Below are 26,328 nucleotides of genomic sequence, written 5' to 3' on the forward strand. Positions count from 1 at the left end.
TGAACACCACTAGTAAGTATCAAGGAAATTAACTAGCTATACAATAATATCTCACTGAATTTCATGAGAAGAGGGCACAGTACTCCTGTGACAGCCAATGAAAGAGATTTGGTAGATTTAAACAATGTGCCTCAAATCATCAAGTCTCCGAATGACTGAAGTCCTTTGATTTCATACTTCACAATTTATAACTCCAAACATTGAGGATTGGGTAATATTTGGAGAACACTGCAGTCATGGAGGCAGGAGCATCATGCTATTATCAAAACTAAAACCTTTTCAGGTTTAACTTTGATAGAGCCCTGGTTATCTGAAATAGACTTGACTGGGTCTTCGAAACATCCTATAAGTGAGCTCTAAGATCAACTCTACCCTAGCAGGTGATACTGAGTCACTCGAGCATGGGTCGAGGTTCCTAACACGCTCTCTACAGCTGGGGTCCATTCTAGAGCCTACACATAGGATCGGATGGTGGGGGGGGGGGTCTGAGAATTAACCCTGTGAGGAGAGGATTCACAACAGCCTGGCAGCTCTTACTACCCAATATCCCGTCTCTAACATGGCTCCACTATGTGCCAAGCCACTCACTTTACTCCTCGGACTGTAACTCTCCTGTCACAAATGAGAGAGACAGGTTCAATAGAACCCTGGGATACTCACCAGCTCACAACCTCTCTACAGTTTGTCTCAAAGATTCCTACCTCTCCCCCCCCCCCCACATTACTATAAGTGACATAGGTGGGGGATTCATTTTATGGCTGGAGGCTTTTGGGATTGCACAAAATGGACATTCTATAGGTAGCTAACACTCTTCCTCCAAACTTCTACATTTGGGGACACATCTCATAATCATAACTTTATAATGTTTAATTTTAATAGTTTATAGAGAAGCTCTGGCTTTGCTAGACTGGAAGCTCAATCATTGGGTTTTTCTAGTGACTGTGAGGGTGATTTCAGTAACATACATTTAATGAGGGGTGAGGGGTTTGCCTTCTTAAATTTAAGATGTTTTTAAATATTGTGCATCTTTAGAATTTTTTTTTTGCTGAGTTCCTTCAGTATCATATTTTTTTATCTCTTCAACAGAATTGACATCTCTTCACATAGACTAAAATTTATAATATGCCTAGAATCTCCTGTGTTGTCAAAGACCTTGAAGGTGAAATTGTGTGAGAAAAAATGTTACATATGGAGTGGCATGGATGGAGTTGTATTAAAGAATTGATAGTGACAGATATATTTATGTTAGAGGTACAAAAACAAAACCCTTCAAGCAGGGGCCACTGAAAGCAGCCAGTGAACTACCACTAACTTTTGGATAGAAAGTAGAAAAGCAGATGTTCCTATTTATGCATCTCCTATCCTTTTTGTGTCCTTGGGCTATGGCCTTTTGTGTCTACCACATCACTGAGTGAATAGGATGTTCGGCAAGGTTGGGGAAGGTGGTCACGTCTTCACAGCAGTGTCTCCCTCGCCAGGTTCTTGCCTCCTGTGCTGCCATCTGTGGGCCTGTTTTCGGACATGCTGGCTGCATCCTTTTCCATTGCTGTGGTGGCTTACGCGATCGCAGTATCTGTAGGAAAAGTCTATGCCACCAAGCATGACTATGTCATCGATGGGAACCAGGTATGGTCACCTATTTCCTGAGCTGAATTTATAAGGCTGAGAATAAGGACAGAAAACACAAGTGGGGGAGATTTGGGGTTCACTGAAGGAAAGTGTTGGTTTCTTTCACTACCTTTTATTGACTTGATTTCACCTCTTGTTTTAGCTAATTAAAGATTATTTTGAAATATGCATACCAAGTCACCTTACTTCTTAAGAAATAAGCTAAATCAACACTGTCTTGGTCAGGGTTTCTATTGCTGTGATAAAAACACTATGGCCAAAAGCAATCTGGAGAGGAAAGGGTTTATTTCAGCTTACAGCTTGTAGCCTGTCATCCAGGGAAGTCAGGGAAGAAGCTCAAGGCAGGAAACTGGAGGCAGAGCTGGCGCTGAGGCCATGGGGGAGTGCTGCTTGCTGGCTTGCTCCCTGTGGCTTGCTCAGTCTGCTTTGTTATAGCACTCAGGACCACCAGCCTGGAGATGTCACTGCTACATTGAGCTGAGCCCTCCAACTAATAAATTAAAAAAAAAAAAAAAGATGAATCCCTACAAGCTAAAGGCAGCAGTAGTGCATGCCTTTATTCCCAGCACTCAGGAGATAAAAACAAGAGGCTCTCTGAGTAAGTCTATAGAGTGAGTTCTAGGACAAGCAGAACTATACAGAGAAACCCCGTCTAGAAAAACCAACCAACAAACTAACCAAACAAACAAACAAACAAAACAAAAATTTAAAAAAGAAAGAAAAGAAAACAATGCCTTACAGGTTTGACAATAGGCCAAATATGGTGGGGTTATTTTCACAATTGAGGTTCCTTCTTCCAAAATGACTCTAGCTTGTGTCAAGTTCACATAAAGCCAGCCAGCACAAGCACCGATTTAAGAAAAAGCTAATTCCATTAGGTCAAAAGCAACATGAAAGTTACCAACTAAGTTAGAAACAGAGCTTTTCATGTGCCCAAGTAATTCTTGGTGATTTATTGCCATTTTAAGTGATTACTATGTGCATGCTCATGATGTGTGTGGGCATGTGTGACACAGAACATGTGTGGCAGTCAGGGGACAACTTTGTGGAGTCAGATCTTTCTTTTCACCTTTGCATGGGTTCTGAGACTTGAACTCGTGTCAGCAGGCTTGTATGACAAGCCCCTGTGCCCACTGAGCCATCCTGCCAGACACTTGATGAGGGTCTGGAGGTCATTCTCTTTGCAGCATCCCTGTCACACAGTCTCTCCCTTAGGAATTCATTGCCTTTGGGATAAGCAACATCTTCTCTGGATTTTTCTCCTGTTTTGTGGCCACCACTGCTCTGTCTCGAACGGCTGTCCAGGAGAGCACCGGGGGAAAGACACAGGTACGTAGAGACAAAGGGATAACAGTAACAGCAGGAAACAGAAGGGGGTGGTGGCTCAGAGAGGTTTCCACAGAACTCGACACAACAGTTCTTGGCCTTCAAAGAGGGACTTGTATTTCCTTATCTGATCCAACTTGGGCCTCATCTCTTTGATTTGCCAACCCTTATCAAAAACGTCTTTAATAGAAATATTTATGGGTTCCTGGAAGCATGATTGCCAAATTCTTATTTGTTAGCAGTTACCTGGCTGTTAACTACACACAGAACTACACTCAAAACTACAAAAGAAAAAGGGAGGTCTGGAAAGATAACTCAGAAGTTAAGAGTGCTGACTACTCTTCCAGAGGTCCTGAGTTCAATTCCCAGCAACCACATGGTGGCTCACAAGCTTCTATAATGGGATCCGATGTTCTCTTCTGGTTTGTCCATAGACAGAAACAGTGTATTCACATACATAAAATAAACAATTAACATTTTTTAAAAAGTGGCAGGGGGACAAAGTTCAGAATGCTTGCTCTGAATGTGTGAGGCCCTGACTCCAATCTCCAGTACCACAGTGGGAAAATGAAGCTTTTTGAAGCCTTGCAATTTATTTATATGTAGGCCAGATCCCAGAGGGCGTGGGATCCCCTGGAACTGGAATTACAGACAGTTGTGAGCTGCCATGTGGGTGCTGGGAATCGAATCCAGGTTCTCTGGAAGAGCAGTCAGTGCTCTTAATCACTGAGCCATCTCTCCAACCCAAGTTACTATACTTTCTGTTTACATTTCCTTTTCAAAAGTCAGAAACTTCTCTAGATGATTTTTAGATTCACAGAACAACAATTTGTTGGACAAGAATATTTTTGTTGTAATATTTTGGTGTTTCTTCCTGAGTATTATTTCTGTTCTTGATGTTTTCAATATGGATTTAATTTTGCCTCTTATATATGGCTTTTGGTTACTGCTTTCACAAGGTAACCATAATCTCTGGATAATTGCTCCTGGGGCTGGTCAAAAATCTCAGGAAATGCTCTCAAAGTTTGTTTCAAACCAGACTCAGGTCCACACAGACCAAAGCCTAGCCTCAGACTTAACTGGGTTTCTGCCAAGCCTCATAGGGCTTTAGCTTCCTCACATAGGAAAGAACATTATTTAGGATCAAAAAGGCCTGAGACTACAAAAAAGAATAAACCCAAGCTGCTATAAAACACACAATCTTCAAGGGTTTTGTTAAGGCAGAGACATAAGAAGAGAAGCAAATACTGAGAACTCAATGGTGCCAGCCTCGGCTTACCCAGGGAGAACTCTAAATGTTCCTGCAGCACATTGGATGTCCCCACAGTATGGATGACATTTACACAACACAGATGGTGTTACCATAGTAAGATGACATCACCACATATATATGTGGTGTTCCTCTCCTAGTAATTAGCCTCTACCAATTTTTGACTACACTGAAGCAAAATTTATTTTTAATTCTTAGAGTTTTTCTTAAAAAAAAAAACTTTTTGCAATTATTTCTAATCTAGAGGAAACAGGTAAAGGAACCCAGTACACACCAAGAAGCAAAAGCAGAGGTCTGTTGCCACGAGGTGACGTGGTCAGAGTTCAGCCCCAGGCTATGCCTGTTGCATGCTGAAGCTGTCAGCATCTGGAGATCCTGCAGTTTGCAATAGTGGTGGGCGCTGACGAGCTTCTTCCCAGGATGCACAGTCTGAAGAGGGTGCAGCTGGACCCCCAGCTACTGCTGGCCATTCTCCTGCTGTTACCTTCAGGCCCAATCAAGGCATGGGCTGGCTGCCCCATAATAATGTCCATGTAAAGTGACCTCCTTGGCAAAGGGCTGGGGGATAATGGTGTTCTGGTAAGTTAATATTCTCTGCCACACACTGGCCTGTATTATATTTAGCAGGGAAGGAAGCCAGGAGTTTGGCACTGAAGAAGGAAACAAGGCAGGAATGGCTTGATATTTAATTACTGGAAAGCATATTAAGTTCTAGGGTTAAAAGTCTAAGACCTTGGACGGAAACCCAGGGACCTGTGACCAATCAAACTATGGAGTCCTCTTGTGTGGTATCTCATGTTTTATGCCAGAGCCTCCACTTCAGTTTGAATGGGAATTCCACTTACATCTTCCTCAAGGGGGTGCTGAGAGGTCTAAACAAGACAGTGTAAAGTCCTAGCATGCACTGACTATTAGATGCTGATTATTTACACCTTGGGGGAGGAATAACCTCTTAGTATCTGTGACACACATGCTGGACCTGACACCTAAGGAGTGCCAGACATGCAGTTGTTGAAGAGCAAACAGAAGAAGGGTTGGGGGACTTTAACTGTCCACTGGGACTGTAGAAGAGCCAAACCTTCCTCCCTGTTCTTTTCCTCACGGCTACACTGACTTCTGCTGGCTCAGAAAAAAAAAAAAGTGATTCTTAACACAAATTACTTCAGAGCTCTAATTACCTTCTCACTGAACAATAATTCATGGGCTAGGAACTGAGTCTTCTTAAAGATAGGAAAGTCTATGCTTTCCCACAAACCAGCTTTATACAGTAAATTCAAGGAATTAATCCCTTAAAGGTTTTGATATTGTGATCAAACTCAGCCTTGACTATAGTTAGAGGCTTCTACTACATATCTTTGGTGAGTGAATGGCCAGTCTCCTGCCCTGGGTTGTGCAGATAGTTGTTCCTGTCTCCAAATGTACCTGTTACCAACTCATAGAGTTCCTCAACCTTAGCAAAAATGCAAGTGGTTCAATAAATACTGATCAAGTAACAGGAGGAGATAGATGACATGAAGGGAGGAGGGAGAGGGGAAGAAGGGAGGAGGAGGGAGGGGAAGAAGGGAGGAGGGGGAAGGGAAGAATGGAGGAGGGGGAGGGGAAGAAAAGAGGAGAATATTACCTTTTTAGACAGAAGAGGAAACTATTCACCATGGTGCTGGGAACCTGGGCCATGGAGCCAGACGATCACAGTAGGAAGAAGAAGTAGACAATGTCGAGTGAGAGTTTTAATATTTATAATATTCATGATATTGCCCAGGCCGACCCATACCCAAACATAAGCAGCCAGTATGCAGATGGAATGAGTGTCTCCTCTGACTTTTGCTGTGTCTGCTTCTTCTTGCTGGACACCACGCGTGGGGCTATGCTTTTGCTCGATTCACCTTGCCTGTTCCTTTCTCTGACCAGTCTGCTTCTGCTTCCCTGTCTTTTCTCGTTTTGCTGCAGAATTTCTAGTCTTCAGATCAGCCAAGCCCTATGCTGTCTCAGCAGAGAATTCGTTGACCAGGAATAGTCCCCGCCCCCTCAGCCTCTCTCCTTACTCTTTATGGATCTTAGCAGAACTTTTTTTTTTGCCAGCGAAGGTAAAGTTTCTGAGCCTCCTTTACCCCGTGATTGCTCCACTGTTGCAGCCAGTGTTTGGTTGGAACCTGTGCCCACAGTTGTTGGAGGAGATGGGAGCAGTGGTCATGGCGTGCCAGTGTGATGCTGTGAATTCATGATAAGATACTTGGGATATTTTCTCTGAGGTGTTTGTTTATGGCAATTGTGAGCTACAGGTACATCTTTTATTAGAGTAACTGTTATGGCCGCTGTTTCCACAATGCAGAATCTAATATATGTCATAAGGATTCATTCCCAAAAATGTGACAGCCATCTCTGTTATTGGAGAAATCGGGAGGGTCTATGTCTCACAGCAGGGCCAACAACCAGAAGGTTGACCTCCTAAATCTACACCCATAGGCACTAGCCACTCAGATGAAATTTGAAACAAGCTAGCTTGACTTTAACAGCTTTAGTTTTCCTATTCTCTTTAATTTCTCAGCAATACTGAGTATATATTGCTCTATAATTTTTTTTCCATTTTGCATGGGTTTAACAAGTAACACTCATTCCTCTAAATACTGAGCAGAAAGAGAGAGATGAGGAAGGCTTGGTATGTCTGTGCGCACTCCCGTGGTGAGCAGGGTGTGCCCACCTCATAGGAAGTGTCTTTCAGGTTGCTGGCATCATCTCAGCTGTGATTGTGATGGTCGCCATTGTTGCCCTGGGGAAGCTTCTGGAACCCTTGCAGAAGGTAAAACCCTGCTTTTCCGTACACCAATTTCTCTTCACCAGACTTTTATAAGTGAAACAGCAAGAGTTGGAAATCAGCACGTGGCAACACGTCTTGAATAACACAGCCTTCCCTGTCTCTGTACAGTCAGTCTTGGCGGCCGTCGTCATTGCCAACCTGAAAGGGATGTTTATGCAGGTGTGTGACGTCCCTCGTCTGTGGAAGCAGAATAAGACTGATGCTGTAAGTCACCTACCACCCAACTTCCTTTAAATAAGGCTCAGTTCCTTGATGCACCTCTCACTCAGGACGTCCATTCCCTAAGTCTAACTGAGTGTTGGTAACTCCAGAGCAGACTTAGAATAGTGTGGAGCATGCCAAGCCTTGATGTCTTCTATGTGAAGGTCCTGGATCTCTGGGAAGATTCATTTTCAATCACTTGATTGTTATCTGATGAACTAATATAGATCTTTTCATGTCTTTCCCCCTCTAGGTTATCTGGGTGTTTACATGCATAATGTCCATCATTCTGGGGCTGGACCTCGGTTTGCTGGCTGGCCTGTTATTTGGACTACTGACTGTGGTTCTAAGAGTTCAATTGTAAGTACTAAAAAAACAAAACAAAACATCCTCCCAAAAAGCCAAAATACAAACTCGGGCATCTGATAGGAGGCATAGCCTTAAGTTTCCTAGCCTGTTTTCATTTAATACAGACACAACTTCTTTTTATAATATTATATACTGACTGAGTGTATGAATTACATACATACCACCTTACACTGTTGACTAGGTCCAATTAGTCTTGCTGTGCAGGTGAGAAAGTTTAAGCTCAGAAAGCTTAGAGATCTTTCTTAATGCTGTCAGTTACTAATTGGCAGAACTAAGTCTTAAATCCCCACGCAGCTCACTCCCTATGCAGGCTGTCCCTCACAGTCTCCACTCTGCCCTCCGTTGGCTGGTTGTCTTAGCATGAAGGATAGACACACGCATCAGCCAAAGTCTGAACTTGCTTTGTTTTAATCCTGGTTAAATCAGATGAGCATTAGAGACACCGGGCTCCAGTCGGCTCCTCCGTCTGCGCCCGCTCATTTCACTCTTTAAAGCTACTAACTCATTATACCACTGCAATCTTTACAGTGGTTATTGCAGTCAGGATTCATTCAAATCCGACAGACAAGGCACATAATACCCAATTATGGGAAGTAAACACGATTAGTTCGTATGCTCAGTGGATGTGGCAGGGCTGTGAGTCAGGGTGGAAATAGCCTATGAAGGCAGGCGAGGCAGGCTGAAGGCGGATTATCTGGTTGGTGACGGGTTTGTTTTGACTTTGGTTTTAGTTGTGTGTCCTCCTGGGTCTGCAGAGCACAGCCTCTGCCCCTTTTAGTTTTTTCCTTGCCTTTTCAGACGTCTGCCCTCTTCTCTGCCCGGGCAGTGATGGAAGAAGACACTTGGGGAACACCAACATAGATATCTTCAGCTTAGCATGGGTTCACCTCTCCTACCCATCAACCAGCTCTCTACCCGCCCTCCCTCCGATAGCATGTCGGTTCCTACTTGAAAGGCCATGACTGGCTCCCTCAGCACTGGAGCAGCACAGGGTCCTGAAAGGGTTCATTAGCTTCCAGAGGGCCCGGTTTGCTATAAGGAAACAATGAAGAAACTGTCTGTAGAAAATGTAGAAACTTGCCTCTCGGCTGAGTGTGCCCAGTTCCTTCTTTTGTGAGATTGCTTGAGAAGGAAGGTGACTTTTCTTTGTCTTTTTCTTTGAAAAAGACAAACTTATGATTTAACTTACAAATGAGCTCCGTGTTGTGAGCCAAGGGAAAATTTGGTGGTACGATTTAGTTGCTGGTTTGGTAACCAGGCTCCTAGCCAACAAGAAGCCGTACCATTTCCAGTATTTAATTTCCAGTAATTATAACATTGATCCAGAGAGCACAATGCTGAAAGGATCCCAGTTTTAGTCCTTCTCCAGGGGCTGCATTCAGCATATGTCACTAGTCACAGTTGGAGAGGCATGGAGTTTATCTGATTGCATCAGGAACAGGAAATGGGTGCTCTGGTCAACAGGCAGGGCTTGCTTCATGAAGGCTGCTGCTTTTGAAAGCAGAGACTGATCTGATTGCTTGCAGATACTACCACACTCCATCAGCAGGTTGCCACAAACCACAAGGGAGTGGAAGGACCCAAAGCCCCGTATGTCAAAGGCAGGCGATGCTTCCTTCACTCGGTGACTCCTCTAACTCCTCTGGACATTATTTTATGAACTAATAAAAATAGGGGATAATAGTGCTGGCCATTCAGAGTTACAGCCAGGCTTCCAGGTTTGTCATGTGAGAAAGCTCGACGCCTCTGCTATAAATTGTTACGAACTCCAAAGTGCTCATTATGTCTCCCAGCCGTCAGAAGAGACACACAGTTAGTTCTTTCTTCAGTTCCACGCAAACACCAGCTGTTCATTTCAGAGTTAGATGCAGGGAAATGTCATCGGCAATAAAGACAGAGTCCCAGACACCAGAACGATGTTCTCACTCATAGCTGTGATTTCTTTTTAACTGTTTTTTTTTAAAAAAATAAAAGATAAGATCCCAGTGTTCATTTTTCTTCTTACAGCCCTTCATGGAATGGCCTTGGAAGTGTCCCCAGCACAGACATCTACAAAAGCATCACACATTATAAAAATGTAAGTGCCTTTGTGAGACGCTTGTCACAGGAAGGCTTCTTAGCCCAGAATTCAAGGAGCCTCAGATTTCTTTTAGCATGTCAGGGACAAGCCAAGAGGACTTCTGTCAGGAAAGTCCATCAACAGACTGTGAGTGTCTTAAGAACTTTGGATTCTTCATAAATCAATTAAGGATATTTACCCATGCTAGTTGAATGTTATTTTGGGCTGCATTCAGCATAGGTCACTACGTGTAGCTGAATGTTATTATAAACTCATAATGAGGGATTAAATATAGTAGGCAATTAGATTATTTGCAGACATTTAATAAAATTATATTTGTCTGTAATCTATAGCCAGATCCCTGGGCCTGGAGTTACAGTTGTGGGCTGCCACGTGGGTGCTAGGAATTTTACATTCAGCCTGGAATTCTACTAGCTATTACTTCGATTATTTCCATAATCTTTCTGTAATGTTTAGCCAAGTATCATCAAGAGAAAAAGATATCATCTGCGGCTGGAGATCAAGAGGCTGTGTAAAATACGCCATGGTTACAGGACGGTGTGTCTATAGAATCCTGTTGCTTTTTAGAAATCAGACTGTACAAGATAGGCACCTGCACGGAACAGTACCACTGCTCAGTTCTGCAGCTTAACATGGAATCCAGATTCTGAGCTTGGTGGTGGTGAGACTTGCCTTTCTGGTCCAGATGTTCTCATATGAAAGGGATAGATTAACTTGGCTGTGATTGTTTAGGACTAGATGACTCTATGGCGCTGTGAGATTCACTCTTGGAGCAGCCACCTCAGTAGAGTACAAACAAACAAACAAACAACACCATAGGGCAATTTCTGAACCCCACAGATGCCTTTTGTCCATCCCCCAGCTCAAACAATTTTAGCAAAATCAAAACCATCAGTAGCGGAGGCTGGAGACCAGCCATGTTGTCTTTAGAGCCACTTCCTTCATATGGGTAGCAGCAGACTGTTAGCTACTGTGATACTGCACTCTGCTTCTGTTCTGATTCTGATTCTATGGCCTCTGAGTCTGTGCATCTTCTTACTGGGTACCGGCCCCACAGCTCATGGGAGCTCTGCCCAGCTCCCATGTCACCATGCCACCACAACAGACAGGACTTGAGGTGAGGATTTGAGATGTGGATTTGTTTAACCCAGATCTCCCTCTCCCTCTCCTCCCTCTCCTTCTCTCCTCTCTCTCTCTCTCTCTCTCTCTCTCTCTCTCTCTCTCTCTCTCTCTCTCTCTTCCCTCCCTTCTTCCCTTCCTCCTCCTTCCCTCCTCCCACTTTTAAAAACTGCCAGCTTGAAGAGCCTGAAGGGGTGAAGATTCTGAAGTTTTCCAGTCCCATCTTTTATGGCAATGTCGATGGTTTTAAAAAATGTATCAAGTCAACAGTAAGTATTTTATTCTTCAAGTCTGACTTTTTAAACTTATTTTCAGATTTCACTCATTTATTAGGTATCAGTTAGGAATAGGCCTTATTGTGGCTCTCTTTCTAGAAGGCATTAAAAACTCTGTTGTGGCACAGTATGGTAATTTGCACATTTGAGAAGCTCAGGCAGAAATATTGCAGTTAAGTGTTGGGCCAGCCAGACTACAGACTTAGACCCAGTCTCACAAAACAGAATACAGAATGAACAAACGACTATATCATAACATCTATGCTCCAAATAACCTACAGTGTGGGAGAAGAGAGAGGAGGAGAGAACAGGGAGGGAGGAGGGGAAGGGGGAGGGGAGGGGAAGGGGGAGGAAAGAAGAGAGGAGGAGGAGGGGAGAGGAAAGAAAGAGGAGGAGAGGGGAGGAGGAACAGAGGGGAGGGGCGGGGCAGGGCGGAGCGGGGAGGAGTCTGAGGCATGCCTGTTAGGAAGCAAAGGAAGGGCAGAAGTCTGGGAGTGCTGAGTTCCAGAGGCTGTGTGGACAGGTTGCTCTAGCAGAGGCAAGTGAGAGAATCCAGCTGCCTTTTGCGAACAGGTTCAAAGCAGTACCATGCTCTGAAAAGTTTTACTTGGAAAAATAGTTGCATTCATATAATGTGTTTTTGCTAACATGTATCAGATTTTTTTAATTATTTATTTATTTTATGTATATGAGTACACTGTAGCTGTACAGATGGTTGTGAGCCTTCATACTGTGCTGGGAATTGAACTCAGGACCTCTGCTCACTCCGGTCAACCCCGTTTGCTCCGGTCCACCCCGCTCACTCCCTTTAACTTTGCTCTCTCAGTCCCTGCTCGCTCACGTCCAAAGATTTGTTTAGTATTATAAATAAGTACAACATAGCTGTCTTCAGACAAACCAGAAGAGGGCGTCAGATCTCATTACGGATGATTGTGAGCCACCATGTGGTTGCTGGGATTTGAACTCAAGACCTTTGGAAGAGCAGTCAGTGCTCTTAACCGCTGAGCCACCTCTCCAGTCTGTGTATTAGTAGTATTACCTAATTTTATTAGGAAATTGTTTTAAATGTTAAAACATAATAGGAGAGGGGCTGAAAGGCAGCTTAGCTGTTAAGAATACTTCCTGATCCATTAGAGGAAGAGTTTGGATCCTGCACTCACAGCAAGTGGCTCATAAACACCTATACATACTGCTTCAAGGGATCTGGCACCCCCTTCCGGTCCCCATGGTGTCACCCACACATTCATAAATAAAACAATTTAGAAGTTACAAGAAGCATTAGTTGCAGCTATTGGGAATCTTTTAGGTTTCGGTTGCTGGGATAAAACACCATGGCCAAAAGGAAAGGGTTTCTTTCATCTCTCAGTTGTATTCATCACTGAAGGAAAGTCAGGGCAGGACCTCAAGCGGAAGCCATGGAGGAGAGCACTGCTTACTGGTTTGCTCCTCTTGGCTTGCTCAGGCTGTTTTCTTATACAACCCAGGACCTCCTGGCCAAGGTGGGCCCTCCCACACGAATCGTTAATCAAGAAAATTTCTGACAGATGTGTCTACAGGCCAATCTTCTGAGCCATTTTCTCAGTTGAGAGTCCTCTTCCCAGTGACCACAGCCTGTGTCAGGTTGACACAAAACTCACCAACAAACAGTGCAAGGAAGGTGGTGTGCTGGGTGTTTGGGAGGTGTGTTACCTGGAAAGTGAGAGAGGGTGACAGGAGAGGAGAGAGAAGGGCTGCCCCTGGAGTAAAGAGTAAAGAGCACTGTGTGGGAAGGAGCAGAAGGCTGTGTCCAGTGCCACACCATGCTTGGAACTTGGAATTTGCCCGAGTATTAGTTTCCTGCTTCCAGAGTAGACTTTTCTCCCCATAACCAAGTAGATCCGTGACATCAAGAAAATACAGACTTAAGTAAGCTAAACCTTTTTGTTGTTGCTGTCTTTTTTGCTGGCTTGGAGCCTCTGATCTGCTAGCCTTCCCTCCTCATCTCTAGTGGGGTGTGGTGACTGGCGATGAAGAGGAGCCTACTTCCTTAGACCTAACAATTTCTTTTAGGCAGGGTTTCTTTCAAAATAGTATATTTTAAGAAATCTCCGTTCTGAGGGTTGGAGAGATGGCTCAGCCTTCAGGAGAGCGTGCTGCTCTTGGAAGGATCCGAGTTCAATTCCCTGGTGGCACCTATGTAGGGGTGTTCACAGCCACATGTAACGTCAGCTCCGGGGGGATCCTTATCTGTACTCACATGTATACAACACACATACATACATATAATTAAAAGTAAAAACAAAACGGCTACTCGGGTAGTAAATGCCTTGGAATATTAAGAAGCAGAAATTCTATGTAACTGACATTTATTTCCAAAGGTTGGATTTGATGCCATTAGAGTATATAACAAGAGGCTGAAAGCACTGAGAAGAATACAGAAACTCATTAAAAAAGGACAACTCAGGGCAACAAAGGTGAGGCGAGCCCCTTCCTTCCCCTCCTCGGTCCTTTCTCTGATGAAAGCAGCCAGACGGTCTACAACTAACCCCCCTTTGGTATCCAGATGTACATGGGCCATGACAAGTTGTGTACCAGAGAACAGCTAATCTGTTCTGTAGGCAACAGGAAATGAAACCACAGAGTTCCCTGCAGAGTCTAACCCCTCCCCATTAAAAACAGAGCATCTGTACTCATTTTAAACACTTCTACTGAAAATAACAAGGTACAAATTCAATGCCAATAGTAATTGAAAATAATAGAAAGTAATAGGAAACTGTAATAGTAATTTCGTGAACTTTTGCAGCTTTTGCTGTAACTTTTCTTTATCTCCAGGGAAAGTCCCACAATCATCCAGAAATCTTTTTTTTTTTTTTTTTTTTTTTTTGGCCCTTCTGTTCTTCCATTTTCTTCTTAGCATCAAAGTGTAGATGTAGCAAGATCCATTCCTCAGGATTACATCCTCTTGCTGTATTTGTTTTCCAAAGAATAGTCTGTGCAAGACTTTAAATTTTGGGGATAAACTGCTGAAAGGCATTTGGTATTCTTATTGAAAACTAAGTTGGAGGTGTTTTCTTTGTTAGAACGGGATTATAAGTGATGTCGGCTCATCTAACAATGCTTTTGAGCCTGATGAAGATATTGAAGAGCCAGAGGAACTTGATATCCCAACCAAGGAAATTGAGATCCAAGTGGACTGGAACTCTGAACTCCCCGTGAAAGTGAATGTCCCAAAGGTGCCAATCCACAGCCTGGTGCTGGATTGTGGAGCTGTATCCTTCCTGGATGTGGTGGGAGTGAGGTCATTGCGAATGGTAAGGTTCTGGTTGTACTGTGAATTGGGGCTTTGGCAATAGTGAAGTGATGGAATGGGTCACACAGCCCTGTGAAAGGGCTCTGTAATTTGTCTAAGTGAATTTTCGTCCCTTCTCTTCCTCGTCTTCCTCCTCTTTTTCCCCCTCCTCCTCCTTCTGTTTGGCAATTGATCATAAGCTCTGGAGTCGGGCTCTGTGAGGTGAATTCTGCCTCCAGCACCAAGAACGAGTTTCTTAATCTGCCTTTTTCTTGGCTTCTTCTTTTCTAATACAGGCATGATGATGGTATTTACTACCCGGTATCATACAACCCAGGTATCCTGAAGGCCAAATAAGCAATACATACAAGGGGTAAAGAATACTATCTGGCACAAAGGCACTCTCAGAAGATGTTAACACTTAGTATGTTTTATTTTTCTGAGAACGTAAATGGATCGTAAAAATAAGGAAAGTGGTAAAGTCTGTGTTGAGTATTCTGTTTTACTTGATATGGAAACAGCAACAGGACAGGACAAAAAGAGCAGACACTGTTAGGCAGCAAGGGCAGGCCTGAGGTTAGACCCAGGAAGTCAGGACAAGAGCTGAGCAACCTGCAGGGCAGAAGCACTCACAGCAACTGCAGAATTTCAAGTCTCTTCATTGGAGGCCTCAATGTGTGCCAGTCACTCCGCCTAGCAGGAGACTCACGTGATGAGGCAGCCTTGGTTTCTCTACTAGAGAGGAGGGCAAACGTTAAACAACCTAAACCACTGCAGCAGGTGCTTCAGGTCACTTTAAATACATGCTATCCCAAGTGTCAAATCAGGAGGGTCAGACAGAGAGCTCAGCAGGGTAAAACACCAACAATAGAAATAATGAGAGCAAACAGGCTCCTGTCTAGTTTTAGCCTAGCTGAGTGGTAGCGGAGGGCTCCCACTGCAGGAACAGAAGCAGATGCATGGGGCTGGGTGCTAGGTAGGTAAGTAATTATACTTGGCAAAAGACTGAGGAGATGCTGTGAGGTTCTGTTCTCTCAGCAGGTCTTGTTAGCTCATTTGAGAACACATGCTGGTTCTTTGTTGTTTATCTTGCTTGCTCTGTGCAGTGATTCAGACCCATTATAGATTATACTGGCCCATTGGTTTAATGACTTTGAAGAGTACTAATGCTAGCTGTGTATATAGTGACAATTACAATTGCTCACAGGCCTAGTGTCTGAGTATTTAAAAATCAAACTTTTTTTGGGGAGGGTGGATTTGTTTTTTGTTTTTTGTTTTTTGTTTTTTTTTTTTGAGACAGGGTTTCTCTGTGTAGCCCTGGTTGTCCTGGAACTCACTCTGTAGACCAGGTTAGCCTCAACTCAGAAATCCACCTGTGTCTGCCTCCCAGAGTGCTGGGATTACAGGCGTGTGCCACCACCGTCCGGCTCAGTTTTTACTTTTTAATACAATCTTATACTTTTTGTTATAGTGAGCAAGACCTGTTTGGGAGCCCAAGTCCTTCATTGTTCCTTCTACAGATATTTATGTAGCACCTCAGTGTTATGAACTGCTGTGCTGCCCAACACTGGGTGGTGTCCTTCCTGTCTTTTTAAAACAGGATATTGCTATATGATCGAGAGCCTTGAACTAAAATCCCCTAGCCTCAGTCTTTTGAGGGCTAGCATTGCCTGTGTGTGCCGTGTCTTAAGATAATACCTTTTCATACTTAGATACAGCATTGTGGCGGGCTGAAAATATCTCAAGTTTTCCAGTAACAAACTCTTCTGAAGGTCTTGATTAACCACAGAAATGTTTACAGTTCTCCTGAACAAATATTTAAATATGACTGAATTCTTTTCTATTTTTAGATTGTCAAAGAATTTCAGAGAATTGATGTGAATGTGTACTTTGCTTTACTTCAAGGTAAATGTCTTTCTGATTATCTATCAAACTTGCTTCTCATCTCCTTCCTTGGAACATGAATATATGTCGTCTGAAGGCCTTCTTAAAAAAAAAAATAAAATTAGAAGAAAACTATTTTGTATTGTAGTACAGAATGTCTAAGAAAATGTGTCACCTATGTTACTTTTAACTGTAGAGTTAACCACAGTGCTAAATAATCATGAGCTATTTCCAAAACTTTTCATCATCACAAACAACGCTATACCAATTACAATATCTCGGGGCATTTTTTGAGCTTTATTTATTTTATTTTATTTTATTTTATTTTCTACATTCTTTGTTTACATTCCAAATGAGTTCCCCTTTTCCAGTTCCCCCCTCCCCATAAGTCCCATAAGCCCTCTTCCCTCTGCCCATTCCCCATCAACCCCCTCCCATTTCTCTGTCCTGGTATTCACCTACATTGCTACATCAAGCCTTTCCAGGACCAGGGCCCTCTCCTTCCTTCTTCTTGGGACTCATTTGATATGTGAATTGTGTCTTGAGTATTCAGAGCTTCTGGGCTAATATCCACTCATCAGTGAATGCATTTCATGCGTGTTCTTTTGTGATTGGGTTACCTCACTTAGGGTGATATTTTCCAGTTCCAACCATTTGCCTAAGAATTTCATGAATTAATTGTTTTTAATTGCTGAGTAGTATTCCCTTGTATAAATATACCACATTTTCTGTATCTATTCCTTTATTGAGTGACATCTGGGTTCTTTCCAGCTTCTGGCTATTATAAATAAGGCTGCTATGAACATAGTGGAGCATGTGTCCTTATTGCATGCCAGGGGAATCCTCTGGGTATATGCCCAGGAGTGGTATAGCAGGGTCCTCCGGAAGTATTATGCTCAGTTTTCTGAGGAACCATCAGAAGAATTCACAAGTGGGACCTCATAAAATCACAAAGTTTCTGTAAGGCAAAAGACACTGTCAATCGGGCAAAACAGCAACCAACAAATTGGGAAAAGATCTTTACTAACCCTACATCCGACAGAAGGCTAATATCCAATATATCCAAAGAACTCAAGAAGTTAGACTCCAGAGAGCCAAATAACCCTATTAAAAATGGGGTACAGAGCTAAACAATGAATTTTCACCTGAAGAACGTCAAATGGCTGAGAAGCACCTTAAGAAACGTTCAGCATCATTAGTCATTAGGGAAATGCAAATCAAAACAACCCTGAGATTTCACCTCACATCAATCAGAATGGCTAAGATCAAAAACTCAGGAGACAGCAGGTGCTGGTGAGGATGTGGAGAAAGAGGAACACTCCTCCACTGCTGGTGGGATTGCAGGCTGGTACATTTTTGAGCTTTGAAAGAGATTTCTTCCAATTTGAGCCACAGAGCTGGCAAAGAATAGGAACTTGTTTCTTGACAGTGGTGTTAAGTGAATAGGGAACATTGTCTTGGGAGGAGCAGAGGCGAGATGGCTAAGGTCTCTTGGAACAGGAGGAATGCCAAGGGAATGAGTCTGCACCTTGCCTATATGTGGAGTACGGTACCAGCCACAGGCTGGGTTCTCTGAACGCGCCTGAGATGGAGAGTCACGCACACACGAGTGAGTGGTCGGTCTGTCGAGGGAGAGAGAGGAGGAACAGGGCCTGAGGCGAAGCTGCTCCAGCACCAGTCAGACGGCAGCAGCTTGATTAGACAAGAGGCTTTGTCCAGGAGTGGGGGGGCAAGGCCGCTCTTCACACTCTCGTCTGTCAGTCGGTGGATTCTGGTCAGGCACGTGTGTGCGCACCCTCACACTCTCGTCTGTCAGTCGGTGGATTCTGGTCAGGCACGTGTGTGCGCACCCTCACAGGCCTCTTCAAGTCACACAGCTCCCACCGGCCAAGAACATTCCCTGAGAGGTGCACAGCTGTGAACTGGCAGCCGAGCTCACAGCAGCTGAGGGGATGGAAACTCTGGCTTGACAAAAAGGTCACCAAGTCAGACTATAAACAGCTGTGGGATAACCGTTCTGCCAGCGGCTGGCAGATAAAGACAGCCATGATAGAGCAGGCTCAGTTTAGACATGAGAAAACCATGAAGGGAACGCACTGCAAAGACTGACATTATAAAAGCCTTTTTATCCCCCTACCAACTTTCTCCTTGTTTTGTTGCAGATGATGTGCTAGAGAAGATGGAGCGGTGTGGGTTCTTTGATGACAGCATTAGAAAGGACAGATTCTTTCTGACGGTCCATGACGCCATACTCCATCTGCAGAACCAGGTCAAATCCAGGGACGGCCAGGATTCCCTGTTAGAGACGGTAAGCATTTCCCGTAGCTCTATCTGAAACCCAGCCCAGCCTCTGGCTTTTGGCCATCTGTTGAATGTCAGAGAGACTCTTTCTCCTGAGTGAAATGGGGATGAAAACTTTTTTTGGTTTTTTTGAGACAGGGTTTCTCTGTGTGGCCCTGGCTGTCCTGGAACTGGAACTCACTCTGTAGATCAGGTGGCCTTGAACTCAGAAATTCGCCTGCCTCTGCCTCCCAAGTGCTGGGATTAAAGGCGTGCGCCACCACTGCCTGACTACTAAGGTGCCCAGTAGTGCCCAAGGTGTAATAGTTCTACACTGACAAAGGCGGCATTTGCTGCAATGCTTTTTCTTTTTTTTTTAAAGACAACACTGAATCTTGGATTTTCTGTGATGTGAAATGTATACATGTGGTATATATTAGACCAAGGAGGAATCCTTAATTTACAAAGTTAATATTCAATTCATAATGTATCTTTGAGAAAGAAAAAACAAAGAAGGAGTGGCTGGACAGACGGCTCAGTGAGAAGAGGCTTGCCTGCTGTGCAGGGTTAAGGACCTGATCCCCAGCACCCATGTAAATAAAATAAAAATAAGCAAAATGCCAGAAAGCCAGGCCTGGTTGTATGTGGCTGTGGCCCACTGTAGGGGTGTGGAGATGGGAAGAGCCTCACAGCGCTCTGGCCAGCCAGCATAGCCAAGATGGCTCCACGTTTAGTGGGATTCAAAACGATGAGATGGGACATGACAAAGGCAAGCACCCTGATATTAACCTCTGACCTTTACTTGTGCTCTCATGGGGAAGTACACCCCTCCCCCAAACTAATCATAAACAAATACTGGTTTGTAAAATTTCCTCTATGCCTTATTTTGTCAATTCTACTCACAAATAAGCAGAAGATGTAAACCTGCTGGGCTCCTTGCCTGGGCCAAAATGAGAACCCTATCCCTTCCGACCTTTGCACAGTGAATTTGGGACATCGTCGTAGTTTCTTTCCTGTTGCTGTGCTGAAAATACCATGACCAAGAGTTTAGTTTATGGTTCCAGAGGGTTAAAGTTCACAGTGCCAGGGAAGGCCTCATATAGAAGCAGGAGCAGGAAGCTGGCTGATTGCATTTTATCCACACACAAGAAGAGAGGACAGGAAGCCCGCCAGTGACATACTTCCCCATAGCAATGCTCCACCACCTACATGTTCCATAATCTCGCCAACAAGTGCTATCAACCGGGGAGTAAATGTTCAAATACACGAGCCCACAGGGCACATTCTCCACTTGAATGACCATTAACACCTATGAAAAATAATTATCCTCGTAACAATCATATTGTATTGCTTCTGATATTTTCTAAGATTAGGATAAGCAGATCTTGTATTACAGATCAGAAGCTGGTGTCTGGAGTAGAACTAACTCAGAAACTGTAAAATTATTTTCAGCTTTGTCAGTGAAGAGGATGCCCTGCTAAAGTACCTGGTAAAAGGAGCAGCCCAAGTTATTAGAAGTGTCCATCTCAAATGCACAAGAGGAAAAAAGCACGAAAGCCATGCCTACTAAAAAGAAAATCTAGGGGCTAGAGAGGTGGCTTACTGGTTAAACACACTGGATGCTTCTCCAGAGGACCCAGGTTCAGGTCCCAATACCCACATGGTGGCTCTTTAAAACCATCTGTAACTCCAGTTGTAGGAGACCTGATACCCTCTTCTAACCTTTGCGAGCACCAGGCACACATGGCACACAGACATACATTTAGACAAGCCACTCATACACATAAAAGAAACACAACTTTTTTATTTAAAAATATATAAAAGCTACATTTGAAAACTCACCACTTTTGGTTTCTATGCATTTGCAAAATTTCTAAACCTAGGTTAAAAACAAAGCTGGCTCATATAGTTTTTGAAATCATGCATTAAAAGTAAAATGAAACCAATGTACCAAGTTCCTTCTCAACAGGAAAGTGGTTACGTAATTTGATTGTACCTGCTGTGATGTAAAATCTTACACCACAAATGTGATAGAGCTGTGTGAGGGACTCTGTGACATCCCACTGTGTCAGACTTGCCTTACTCTGTCACTGAGGTGTTGTGAGTGATGGAGTGAGATTTTTACTTTCATTCTGTTAGCTGGGGTATGAATGATCCTTTGCAATGTGGGCAGAGCATTCCTGGTTCCAGTGAATCTGGGAACCTTGTCTGTCTCGTCTGTCTAGCATGAAACCCGAACCATCCTCACACAGCAGTTTCCTTTTCATAGTGACTTGTGTGAGAAGGATACTATAGATGGAGAGATAGGGGCCTCTTCCACCCTTTGGTCTATCAAGATTTATCCCAGAAGAGTCACAATCTATAGTCACACCTAGTCTTGTTATTTCTATCACATTAAGACCATGTGTGCAGGGACTTAGCTTTCTAACTAATTTTCACACTAATGAAGAGCACCGGGCTGTTTGTGAGACAAAAAGTAGAAAACCGGTACTAGAAGGCACCATTTTAGCTTTGGTTTATATTTGTTATTGCTTTAGAAATGCCTTTCTCTTCGCACAAGACAAATGCAAGTTGTATTGACATTTTCTATGGGGAGGATTAAACCATAAATTATCCCAAAAAAGTGGGACTGTCCTAAATAGTCAGCTCCTCCTTCAATAAAATTAAATCCCACTCAATTCAAGTTGGGAGCCTATATTGTCCTCAACCACTAGCCTATCATAGTGTAATCACAGTGTGCTCTAAGGTTTTTTAAGTGATCTTAGGTTAGTTGTCAAAAGACTTCCTGGTTGAAGGCAGTGGGGGTGTCTTTCTAAGAGGTGATGCACATCAGAAGTCAGAAGAGGGAACTGTTAAGGGACTTTATACAATGGAGAACTGGATCAGCTCACGTTTGAATATAAAAAAAAAAATGGTAAAGGGAAAAATCCCAAGAAGAGACATATGAAAGAACAGGAAATTAGAAGTGAATTCTGAAGTGTACATACAGGTCACAGAGGAGAGTTCTAGCAGAGCTTCAAATCATTGTCAGTGGTGTTTGCTGTGTTTTGATGCCATTGTGTTTTCAATTAACACTGTGTATGTTCTCTTCATCAAGATCACCCTCATTCAGGACTGTAAAGATCCTCTTGAACTGATGGAAGCGGAGATGAATGAGGAAGAACTTGATGTTCAGGATGAGGTATGGTCATTGTCTTCTTTTGTAAAAAAAAAAAAAATGCATTTAGTCTTGAATAAACTGAGTAAGCAAGCAGTGGATAGGTTTAAGAAGCACCTAGGGAGAAAATCCAAAAGCATCTGAAAGTTGTAGCTTCCTAGAGAAAACGGAAATTGCCTCAGGATGACACAGACTTGGAACACACAGAGATAACCAGAGACTGGTAGCTATAGAGTAGTTCTCATTTTATACTGAATTCAAAGCATGCTTCTTCCTAGAGATCTAGGGTATGGGATAGGGAAAGGGGACACAGGGGAGTTCTAACTCAGGAGTATAGGGCTTTCTTCATCCGACTGGTGATGGCTCACACATCTCCTCCTAACCAGGCTGAGGCTGTTCCCGGTGCCCTTCCATCAGACTGTTCCTAGCTGACTGACCGTGGAGAATCTGCGTAACTTTAGGGCTTCACATCTAAGAGAATTGACAGCAACAATGGAAAAATCAGAGAATTTATCATAAAATTACCAAAAGGCATAAATAAAAAGAAGAAAATTTTATACTTGATCTTAGCCAAAAGGCTGAGAAGCATTAAAAAAAATAATAGGTTGAAAGATTTCTTAGAAACAAATAATGTGATATCCCAGCCCATGAAGAAATCCCTCCACTGACCTGATTCAATTAATTTAGCTTTTCTGTGAACATTTCCTGACACTAGCAACCAGTGAGTCCTCAAGGGACTTTTCCATGGCTAGAAATCCCTGTTAATTGTGCTTATAGAACTGAACTTGCCCTTTGTATAATAACCACGGAGTTGTGCTTTCCCTAGCAACACGGGCCTTCCCTTGGGCCGGGCTGACAGTTACTGATAGCAGCTCTGTCTCCACTAGACTCCAAGAGCAGCTCTTTCAATTCCTGTCACTCTTACAGACAAGAAGTCTGTAAGTGTTTTGATGGCCAAAAGGGGGAACCTACAAGTAGTCCAGTGCCATGGAAACCATGCAATCATGACTATTTTGAGCTCAAGATATTTAGAAGATGTATGTCTGTTTTTATTATAGCTACACCAAAATCTTGGGCTCTACTGAACAGGAATCAAAGAGACATGTGCATTTGCACACACACGGTGATAGGCCAGGTTCTCCACTGATACTTAGGTGACCGGTTTATGCTTCAGATGCAAGGTCACATGCAGTTCTGCTCGATTACATCTTGGTTCCAGTCTATTAACAGTTTTGGGTTAATTCTGCCATCTCCTATATTCACTCTCTAACCCGAGGAGCAGACAAGTTTGAGGAGCAAGCTATGACTTCCCAGGTCCTGATGAAAAGCACTAAGTAGTACTCAAACCTCTGTGGTAGTCAGATAGAGAATTTTGTGGAGGAAAGTAATGTTGGGTTAAAAAATCACAGAGCTTGTGTCTTGGCCCATCAGCTTAATAAGTCTATGAAAATCATGACTTAGGTCATAGACTTAATAAGTCTATGAAAGTCAAACTAAGCTTTGGTAATTTATGACTCTATGAGGTCCTGGGTTCAATTCCCAGCACAGGATAAATGGGCATCATCATGTGTACCTGTGATCCCAGCACTTTGGAGGTGGAGGCAAAGAAGATCAGAAGTTGAAGGATATCCTCAGCTACATCTGGGGTTTGAGGCTAACCTGGGCTAGAGATCTTTGCCACAAACAAACAAACAGGCAAACAAACAGGCAAACCTAAAATAAAGGAACTTGAGTAGCTGCCACACTGGATTAAATAGCTACTAATTTCCACATAAAATGACCATTGAGCCATGGCTTCTAAGGTTATGAAGTATGGTAGCAGTATGGGAAATGAAACAAGTTAGACTTGTGAGCTACTCCTGAACCTGGTACTTACTGACTATTCAGCCAGCACAACCCTGCTTGATTTCAGTATCTGCATGTAAAATAGAGATGATAACACAGCTCAGTGAAAACTGAAGATGTATGTGAAGAGTGCTTTGTACTTAGTGCCCAGTGAGCAGTAATCACTACTTTACATAGCTCCAATCAGAAGTGTGGGGGTTGGAATAGCCTTATTGACGATATATACCTTGCTAAAATTAAGCAACCAATACTAGAAACACATATTTAAAAAAAAAAAGATGATGTAGCCCCAAGGAGAACTGAGTTGGTCAATATTTCGTTTTCCCTTCTCTTCCGCAGGCCATGCGCAGACTTGCTTCCTGAGAGAGGACTGCTAGACAGAACCTGGCCATCAGCCTGTTCTCTGCAAGTGTTTTCTGCACTGACTGTTTCTTTGCACTTAAGCAGCCATCCGCTTACTGTTACGTTGAGATATATACAGTCTGAAGCTTCTTAGAAAGCACACAACAAACACTTGTCATTTCTATGTTTTAATGCAGAAACAAACAGCTTAGCTGTAAAATATCCCAAACCAGGAGAGTTATCCCTGAGAATTAGCAATGTTGGACGTGCTGCTGCTACTATGTGCTGCTGGTGCCAAGGCAGCTTTGCTGTCTGTGTCCACAGAGTTCCATCTGTCTCTGTTAGGCTGACCCAACAGCTTCTATGGGCAGGGAGTTAGTAAGGACTGATCACTGATTCCTGAATGACTCTGAAATCCATGTGTTGTGTTGATCACAGTGAGAAAGTTAAAGTAGAATTACTATGTACTCATTAATAAGCTTTAAAAAAATAAAGCCAATCTTATAAAAATGATTTTATTTATTTTGTGTATGAGTGTTTTGTTCACATATATGTTTGTGCACCATGAGTGTGGCTGGTGCCCAAGATGTTAGAAAAGGGCATCAGATCTCCTGGGAATGGAGTTATAGATGGTTGCAAGTCACCATATAGGTGTGGGGATAAAAAAATAACAAGACAATTTTGACCAAACCCTTTTTGACAGAAAATCATAGTGATGAGAACAAGCCTTTCTTTAACTATTTAATAGTACTCAGAGAAAACAGTCAGAAATGGAATTCCATTTACTTTAAGAACAACCTAAAAAGTAAATTATCCATAGTCATCTATGTTTAATGTGAGCTTTTAAAGAGGAGGCATTCTAAATGCAATCAATACAAAAATTAAAAAATTTAGTTTGGAATATACATATTGGAATTGTAGATTTAAAAATATACATTTTAAGCCAGAATATTTCTTAACTTTTTTAATTTAATGTTTCCTGAATACCAACAATTTCTAGGCATCCATGTACTATATAGATTTTGGTGTTCTGCACTAAATACCTAGTTCATACTATACTTCATGCACTCAGTCTTGGCTGAAAGGTTGAGCGTGAGAGCCATAGGGCACTCTGGCACAGATGGCCGACATTCCTGAATGTGCTTGGTATCCCAAAGGCATAACGTTCTATTCTATTCCTGGTTTCCTCTTAAATACAGTCTTACTAAGCTAGGTATCAACTTCTGAAGGAAGATGATAGCCACCACATCTGGGTAGCTGATTCTGCACTCTGGCTATAGCTAACCAGGGCATGCCCACAATCATATCTCTTCCTTATAGGGATACTTACTGATAATGGCAACAAATCATATCTTTAAAGACTATGTAATATGTCTTGCACAAAATGTAGGACTACCTAAAAGAGTCAAGTGCAGCTTTTTTCTTTGAAGGAAATACCAAAGTTCCATGCTACAATAAAGCTTGAAAATCTTAGGTCCACGGTGACTACAGAAGACTGTGTCACATCACACTATAGGAGAACTCTCACACATTTTATGACTAACAAGTATATTGTGTAGTGTGTATTGTCTATGAAAATTTGACTTGAAATTAAAGTTGTCCTTTGTTAAATTTCTGACATACAAGATGATTCCAGTATTGCATATAAAATTCAATAGCAAATGAAACAAAACCAAGGGATGTAAATCTGGAAATACTTATGTGTTATTTAATAAATGTAAAGTTATCTTTGGTTTTGGTTTTGGTTTTTTTCTTCCTCAAGATAGGGTCTTGCTCTGTCCAGGCCAGTCTCAGCCTCCTCAGTGCAGAGCACACAGGCGTGTGTTACTAAATCTGCCCCCACGTTACCTTTTATCCTACCCCATGTGTCATCCTGCCTTCCTGGTTTGCCACTGTCCCCATCATTTTGCTGTCCTCTCTGTCTCCCTGTCCTATTACTTCATGCTGCAGGCTCATCGGTGCAGTAGGCAAGGCTCCCCAGAAACCTGAACTCTTCTGCTTCTCACCCAAATCACTGCCAGATTATTTTATACAATGGCTTTCACCATTTTAAGCAAACTTTTCAACCCAGTACCAAGTGAGTGCATGTGCACATGTACGTACACACACACACACACACACACACGTTCTCTTTTTGTACACATTATATTTATACTGCTTGGAGAAATTTCACAAAATAAATACATCCCAGTTAGTTTATACCTGTATTAACACAGACATACCCGGTTCCCGGAAACCTTCTCTTAGCAATTGTCACTAGAATGACAGTTGTCTTCATTTCTATAACCTGTTTTATTGTTGTTTTGAGACCTGGGCTCTGTAGCCAAGGCTGTCCTTGAATTAGATTCTCCCATCTCACTCTCCTGAGTGCTGGGATTATGTCTCTGCAGCACCATACCTGCTAAAACCTGTTTTATTTGAAAGAAATAATTACAACTACTATTTCATCTTCCCCTTGTCTTTTGTAT

At 42.8% G+C, this 26,328-nt stretch overlaps 1 protein-coding gene across 1 annotated transcript in view; it reads left to right on the top strand.

The window, feature by feature from the left end:
• Positions 1–24,352, top strand: part of Slc26a4 (solute carrier family 26 member 4) — a 42,264-nt gene extending 17,912 nt beyond the window's left edge. The window contains exons 8-20 of the mRNA XM_052185983.1: positions 1,479–1,626; positions 2,845–2,958; positions 6,945–7,022; positions 7,149–7,244; positions 7,495–7,601; positions 9,618–9,687; positions 10,986–11,078; positions 13,442–13,537; positions 14,144–14,374; positions 16,203–16,257; positions 18,399–18,544; positions 21,614–21,697; positions 23,858–24,352. Of these exons, the coding sequence (XP_052041943.1) occupies positions 1,479–1,626; positions 2,845–2,958; positions 6,945–7,022; positions 7,149–7,244; positions 7,495–7,601; positions 9,618–9,687; positions 10,986–11,078; positions 13,442–13,537; positions 14,144–14,374; positions 16,203–16,257; positions 18,399–18,544; positions 21,614–21,697; positions 23,858–23,881 (1,342 nt within the window). The 3' untranslated portion in view covers positions 23,882–24,352. The remainder of the gene's footprint in view (positions 1–1,478; positions 1,627–2,844; positions 2,959–6,944; positions 7,023–7,148; positions 7,245–7,494; positions 7,602–9,617; positions 9,688–10,985; positions 11,079–13,441; positions 13,538–14,143; positions 14,375–16,202; positions 16,258–18,398; positions 18,545–21,613; positions 21,698–23,857) is intronic.
• Positions 24,353–26,328: the final 1,976 nt, after the last annotated feature.

The sequence above is a fragment of the Apodemus sylvaticus genome, chromosome 6 (assembly GCF_947179515.1).
Source record: "Apodemus sylvaticus chromosome 6, mApoSyl1.1, whole genome shotgun sequence".
Lineage (NCBI taxonomy): Eukaryota > Metazoa > Chordata > Mammalia > Rodentia > Muridae > Apodemus > Apodemus sylvaticus.